At 33.0% G+C, this 7617-nt stretch overlaps 2 protein-coding genes across 5 annotated transcripts in view; both read right to left on the bottom strand.

Annotated features, from left to right (window-relative positions):
• Nucleotides 1-2111: 2111 nt before the first annotated feature.
• LOC108766123 (uncharacterized) lies at nt 2112-3654 on the bottom strand. Its single transcript, XM_018515207.1, has 2 exons — nt 3286-3654; nt 2112-2554 (listed from the first exon to the last, which is right to left on the bottom strand). The coding sequence occupies exons 1-2, from the start codon at nt 3562-3564 to the stop codon at nt 2321-2323; spliced, it is 513 nt and encodes a 170-aa protein (XP_018370709.1). The 5' UTR covers nt 3565-3654; the 3' UTR covers nt 2112-2320.
• Nucleotides 3655-7014: 3360 nt separating this feature from the next.
• The window catches only part of LOC108766122 (putative glutamate synthase [NADPH]), a 36395-nt gene continuing 35792 nt past the window's right edge, over nt 7015-7617 (bottom strand). For 3 of the 4 annotated variants that reach the window (XM_018515203.1, XM_018515202.1, XM_018515206.1), the window contains one exon: nt 7015-7173. In XM_018515203.1, coding sequence (XP_018370705.1) covers nt 7037-7173 — 137 coding nt within the window. In that variant the 3' untranslated portion in view covers nt 7015-7036. The remainder of the gene's footprint in view (nt 7174-7617) is intronic. The other variant, XM_018515204.1, reaches the window with a different exon arrangement.

The raw sequence follows: 7617 nt of genomic DNA, 5'->3' as shown, positions 1-7617 counted from the left end.
CGGTAACTTGTTACTTTTCCTACTCGGTAACGAGTAACTGTAACTTGTTACTTTTAAAAAGTAACTTTCCATTCCCTGCGGTACACTTAGTGTTATTTTAAAGTATTTAATTGGATGAAACTAGAGTCCTATATATGAGATAAAACCAGAAGAAAGCATTTCATTAATTGATCAATCAAAGAATACTTCAAGACATTTAATTGTAGCATCAAATGGACCGTACTCACAATATCCAGATATTTTCATATTTGGTGGTTGCGCGAAATTTTTGAAACGCGCGCATGCGCAGCCACTAGTTTACATCGCGCCGCAGTGCGATCGGCGACGACGGCGACGCGTTCGTTCACGTTCGTAGTCGCGCGCGCATTCGCGGCAGCTTCGTCCTTTTCGCGTTTCGCTCAAGAACCATGGGTGCGGACACATTATTATAGATATAGAAATTGAACAAAGACATAGAGAATGGACTGCGCGATCCGTGTGTCAAAATGGTCGATAGGGATGAGAGAGAGGGACAGTGGCAGACGGCCATTTCTATCTCTTTCCATTCAATGGTGTAATGGGAGAGAGAACGAGAGGGAGATTGGCCGTCTCCCACGGTCCCTCTCTCTCATTATTGTCGACCACATCAAATACACTACTTAGATACGGATCGCGCAGTCCATTCTCTATGTCTTTGCAATTGAAAGTTTCGGATGACCATCGTAAAGCCGTAATTACCCTACAGGCCGGTATTCATAGTCACATCTTATATTCAAGACCGTCTTAAGTACAGTCTTAAGAAGTCGCGAACCAATCAGAAGGCTGTATTAACGTCTTAAGCCCGGATCTACAATAAGTGTTTTAAGCCTTAAAAAATTGACCGACTACAGTCAAATGCGAGGAGAATAATTGATTGTGATTCGTCCATTCCTTATGGCTTTTAAGGCTTAAAAATCTATTGTAGATCCGGGGTAAGACGTTACTTAAGATAATCTTGAAATAAGAACGGATTATGAATACCAGCCTTAGGTTTGTTCGCGTCGCATACTCCAACATGCTTCAATAGTTCAATATATTCCTACGTTCCTACCATAGTTCCTACTCACTCTAATGAGCGTATTTGAGTGAGTAGAAGGTACAATAGGTGGAAGTAGGAGCATGTCGGAGCATGCGACGCGAACAAACTTTTGACTCTTACTAGAGAAACTCTATGGAGCGCGCGCAGCAACGTCCGCCATGTTGTCTCGCGCCGCGTTCGTTTGCGATCGTGACGGAATTATGATCCGTATGTATTTCCTACGTTTCGCTCCCGTTAAAGCGAAATGCGTACGCAAATAAGTATCGTGAGTACCGGGCGACTATCGAGACGTATTAATCATCGCGCGACCGTAATTAACCGATTGTTGTAATTGGATATCGGATTTATGTATCAACAAGTGAATTCCAAAGCGGTTAGAGCCGGTACGTTTTCGATCCAAAGTGGGCGCGAAAGGAATGGCTGAAGTATATTTTTGGTGAGTAAAATCAATACCTATAGTTTGCATGAGTAATCGCATATTTATCGACAGCGAGCATCTTTACTATATAATTACGATTGGCTGCTAATTATCTTGAGAAGGACCCTGACGAGAATAAAAGTTGGAATCGAATACAAGAGGAGACAGAAGCGTAAATAAAAGCTTCTTTGAAGAGGTAAAAGTTGAAACAACGAAGTGTAAAAAGGGTGTCTGGCTTAATTTTTGCCTTTTGAAAGCTTCGTTTATTCGTGCTTTTATTACTTTTGTACATTCATGCGATTTACACTCTAATTATTATTTTCACCAGGAAGAAAACAGCTTTGCAACAGTTGTAAAATTCTTTAATATGATTAGTCTTGCCTTTTCACACGACACAATTTGTTATAGACGTTCTGGGGACGTACAAGTCTTTTATTGGACATTCATTCTTAAGATATTCCTTGACGAACTGTGTTATGTGAGCTTAATCCCTCACTGGATCTAAAAGTAATCATATATCAAAGAATCTTATAACATTTGCAAAGCTGCGGTTTTTGTTGAATACAACCATTATAATTTTATTGATTCATATATCTGTGAACAACTTTAGAGCATTGAACTTGAAATACTCATTTCCATTATTTTTTACTTTTACCTCATTAACTGGTACAATTGATAATTTCGTGTTAATTATACGAAAAAGCAATTTTCTCGCTGCTTTGAATTTATATTTAATAATTCTCGTCTCGTTTTAAGAAGTAATTATTTCGCACGTATACGTACAGAATACATACGTCATTTGAGATCGAAAGTAGGCTTTCCTTTAATCAAATCGCGTAATTACTCTAATTACGGATCTTCGTACTTAATCGTCCGCTCTTTCCGTGCAATGTACTTTTCGCGCAGCTCGTTTTGCGTTGACTCGATGATTTTTTACTCGCGGTCAATTTTGCGAGACGTCCGTACACCGTCGGGACACCTCGAGGTAATTGAGGATGCTTAACGACTAGCGGCGATGCCTCGTCCGGAGTGGGACATCCGTCCAACATTCCCCGATTATCATACTCCAAATGCGCCCACTGAAAACATAATCGATCGCAAGAATCGAATATGTATACATCAAAGACATAGAGAATGGACTGCGCGATCCGTATCTAAGTAGTGTATTTGACAATAATGAGAGAGAGGGACCGTGGGAGACGGCCAATCTCTCTCTCGTTCTCTCTCCCATTGCACCATTGAATGGAAAGAGATAGAAATGGCCGTCTGCCACGGTCCCTCTCTCTCATCCCTATCGACCATTTTGACACACGGATCGCGCAATCCATTCTCTATGTCATTGGTATACACTGAGAAAAAATGTACTAAATTTTAATAAACATTTATTGGAGTAGTATTAACTCAACATTTATTTACGATGTAAACAAATGCTTACTAAATAAAAAAATGACAGTTAAATAAAATTAATGATTTTTGTACCAAATAAATACGTTCACTTTTAGTAAATATTCAGTTAGTATTGTTCAAAAAAATATTTATTAAAATTGAATAGATATATTTTTTTTCAGTGTACCAATCGCATGATGTGTAAAATCATGAAATAAAATCTTAGTAGTATATTTAAACCTTTTCTTTTTTTCTTGTAACAATTTATCATATCATTATAACTTTTATGTTCTACCTAGATCACTGAGTTTCCGATACTTTTCAAATAATACTTGATTACGAGACCATGTCGTTTCGATGAAAATTTTATGTCAATTTTACGTCACTGTAACTATTGCGTGTTACTTGGATTTTTGCAAATTACCTGAAACGCGCGCATCCAAGCCTCGTAAGCGCAATTGACAACAAAACCGTAGACTGCTTTTCGAAAATAATCTTCGCAAATCGCGTCCGCAGCCGACCGGACGATTTCCTCGCGAATAAAGCCGACGATATGACTGACGTGTTCGTCTTCCATTATTTCCTGCCATTTCGCTATTGGAATTCGAGAGGGAGGAGGCAAAAACTCTTCAGGAATTTCGGAGGTGCGCAATATGGGCAACGAATTCGTCGATTCGTTGTTGCGCCGCGAATTCTTTGGCATTTTTTCTTTTGATTTTTCCAGGAACTATTTTAACCTTAATAATCCTGAAGCCAGTAGTAAGAACACGATGACTGTATCTATACGTTCATTATTAATGAACGAGTGACATCTTAGAAAAATCGAATTAGGGAATTTATTACTAAAGAAATTCACGCGACAGATGTATATATAGTGTCCTTTTCATTTATGCTAATTTTTTAGCATAAATACGTTGTGAATTACAAGCAAAAATTGTTCTTAGAAAAATAAAATTAATTTTGATTGATTTAAATTAAATTTGGTTATTGTTGAAGATTTAGTAGAACATGATATGTAGAATATTATATGTATTATATGTGTATGTACAAAGTGGGTTAGAAAATTGTTATAAACAAAAGGCCAAAGGTGATGTTGCTCGTAACATTCAATATATATTTTTATTGTCTCAAGATATTGTATGTATTGAAATTTACAAGGCTATCAATAAAAAGATAAATTGCATTAGAAATAAATCGCGTCTAATAATATGAAATGTTAGCTCTGTTTCGTTGATAATAAATTACCTTTTAGCGGTAAATTTCTAATTTAAGGCCTAGCTGTATATTTTCTTTTTCGAAACTGTGAATTTTACAAAAACGTGATTAGAAGCATTAATGTTGTTTTCTTGATAGAATGCGCGCAAAAGTGGAACTGCAATTTATATAAACGCAATTCATTAGGATATTTTCAGCTCATAAAAGCATTGAAGACGATTGATTAAGTTATTAAAATCGATAATAACCCTTTAACCGATGATTTATTTTATTTTTCTTTAAACTCAAATATGAATTCATTATTTACAATTATATTGAAATTAAAATTTAAATAATTATTCGATTCAATATTCAATTAAAAGTAATTAAATAATGTTTTACATAAATGTATAATGTTTTACATAATATGTAGTTCTTTACATAAATATATATTATTGTATAAATTTCGAATATTGTTTATATTTGATATACAACGTTGATGGAGAATACATTAAACTTTCTCCTTTTAATTCTTTTATTTTTGCTTTTTCGAGCATTTTAATAAATTATAACTATATTTTAAGACTGCCATGATTATTTTACTAACAGAATTCAGAAGTACTCAATTTATGATCAAGTTTAATGAAAAAGTTAAATAATTATGTGCGGTTAAAGGGTTAAACGACCGTTTCCTATTCGCCTGCAAAAATTCGACTGTGAATTAATTGACAGAATTATTATTATTATTAAATTGCAGTGAACGATATATATAAGTGCTACACTGTCCTCTTATTATTTATACTATAGCATGATCTTTCGATAATATTCATGTAACTTTTTTTTATCGATAATATAATTAGCAGAAAGCAGATTCGTAATAATACATTAGGCAACCTAGGCGAATGCCTAAGAATGCTAAAAATACTAGTAATCGTATACTGAAAGTGAATAAAAGATAAGTGTACTATAAAAGTATTCGTATGCCATTATTTTGCGATAGCGTTAATTGGCCATTACACGTTAAAAAAGAAAATGTAGACAAATTTCTGTATACTAATTTTTATTATTTGTATCTTTAATCCTTCAGAAAGAAATAATGTGTAGTTTTTAAATGAATTATTCTAAAGCAAATTATTTTTTGTTAAATTTATAATTTTTCTTCTAAAGAATATTCTTTAATATCTTTGAAAAAGAAACACAATATAAAATTTACCAAAAGATTATAATCTTTAATTAAAAATAATGTTTACCATACTGCTAATAAAATAACACAATATTAATATTTATGTTTTTATGCTAAATATTTTACATATATTTAACATCTATATTTTTTTAGATGGTATCTATTGATTAATAAAATGAGATTCAAAAGAACAAAGATAATAATGAATGAATATTATTTTATTGTATAACGTTTTATGATCTGCTCATGTTTATATTCTCAATTGCTAATTAAAACATACAGAAGAAAAATGGCTATATACGAATACTTTTTGTACTTACACATGAACTTCGTTAATAATTACAATCGATCCTTGAATTTTGTCCCATAAAGAAAAATGAATTTATAATTGTTTGAAGTATTTAAACTGCATGTAAGATAATTGAGAATATTTGCTTCGGAGAGTTAAAAACGTTAGAAAGTTTCGTATAGGTGTACTTTAGAAATAATGTTTTACTGAAACATATCTCTCTTTATTTTTATCGTTAAAATAATAGATTTGAAATTGCATGTTGAAAAGAACATTTTAGTTGGCAAAGTATATCACCTAATATAAATCCGTGTGTGTAGTTATGCAGATCTTGCTATCAGCTCACTTCAGTATCTTTCCGTATACTCAAAGCTCTAATTCTCTCACGTGTGATTAATTCTAATTGGACGAACGAGATGGTTAGACGATTCCACTACGTTATGAAGAAATTACATTTATTTCCCGTTATTCGGAAAAATTCGCGCCGCAAAAATTATCTTACTTTGTTTCTCACTTGATTATCACATCCTTAGATCGAGGTTTGAGAATCATTCAATCCTTAAATCCTCGAATGCTTCTAATCGCTTGCTTATCACTAATTGATTTGCGAATACTCGAATTTCATGCTCTTTAATTCCTGAAATTGCCAGTTTGTCGTAGTATAAATATAACAGATTTTTTGAATGTGCAATAATTGTAGATTTGTGGTTTAAAGTTTCTAAAATTTCTTAGATTCCTTATTTTCCATTTGACTAATGTTAAATTTTGTAATCTTTAGAGCTGTTTCATCTGCAAATAATATTTGCAGTTATATCTGAAATTAGATTTTTATCACATAAAGTTAGGTATGTTTAAAAAATTTTTTAAATATAAAATTTTTCAATTTTTTGGATACAGTTGACATATTTTTAAATTTTTGTTTCTTAAAATTTTTCGAAAGATTCTTGAATTCTTGTAATGTTGAGTCACATATATTATTATAATCCTTTATTTCTTCATATTTTGATATTTTTCATTCTTCAATTTTTGTATTTGTGGAAGCCGAAACTTGCTTTTCTAATATTCTCGTTGTTAGAATATTCGAACTCTTGAACCTTAAGATCTAATTTGTAGATGTCACGTAAAATTCGAACATACGAATTTTCTGATCTTTAGGTTCTCAAGATCTTTAGATGTTCAATTTTTAAAATTTTAAAAGCATCTAGTCCTAGGACAATTCTTTGATCTCCATATTCTAGGAGCTATAAATCATTGGATTGTTGATTTCGCGGATTTCCGAATGTTTACATCCTTTCAGACTCTTTCTGAACTCTACATTTCTAGGCTTGTATCTCCTTGGATTCGTGAAACTTTCGAATCCTCGGATCCTGGAGCACTCTCGCATCCTTGGATCTCCAAGGACTCTTTCCTTGCCTTCTAATAGTCGATACGACTCTTTCCTCGCGGCACGCGTACACGGTGGATCTTTTCTTGTTTTAATTGGAAGACCAACATCCATCGTGAAGGTCCTTAAGCACTAACGCCGATTATGACACCACCGCTTCCGGGAAGGCCGGTTTCTCCCATCAAGGCCAAATCAACTTCCTTTGCGGCCAATCTACCTTCTGCGATCGCCCACACTACCAGAGATTGTCCACGTCTGCAATCTATTTTACAAAAATACATATAACAAATATATAATATTCACGCCTTTGTAATTCACAATTATTAAACCAATTTAGACAATTAATATGAAGACTATAATACTATCAATTTTAATTGGTGCAATGACTTTTATAATTAAAAATTTGTGTGAAGTACAAGCTCTAAAGTTATAAATTAAACATTAAAAAAATATATTTCAGTTTTAACCCTCAGTACCCACATCTCAAAAAAGTCCCTATCTACCCTACCTGGTATTTGTAACCTAGCATTTTTTTTGCTTGTATATCAGATTGTAGTGCATTAATGATTTTAACTAATTTTTTTTTAAACTATCATTTGAAGACTGAAAAACAAATTTTTTTTGAGTTAGAAAGTCTAAAATGTCGTAGCACAAAAGATATTTTGCAATAAATGAAAAGGGATTGGAAAGAAACGTCTGAACTATG

This window comes from Trachymyrmex cornetzi, unplaced genomic scaffold (genome assembly GCF_001594075.2).
Source record: "Trachymyrmex cornetzi isolate Tcor2-1 unplaced genomic scaffold, Tcor1.1 scaffold57, whole genome shotgun sequence".
NCBI classification, from domain to species: domain Eukaryota; kingdom Metazoa; phylum Arthropoda; class Insecta; order Hymenoptera; family Formicidae; genus Trachymyrmex; species Trachymyrmex cornetzi.
The sequence above is the reverse complement of the archived record's forward strand: the minus strand, read 5'-3'. Positions and strand labels throughout refer to the sequence as shown.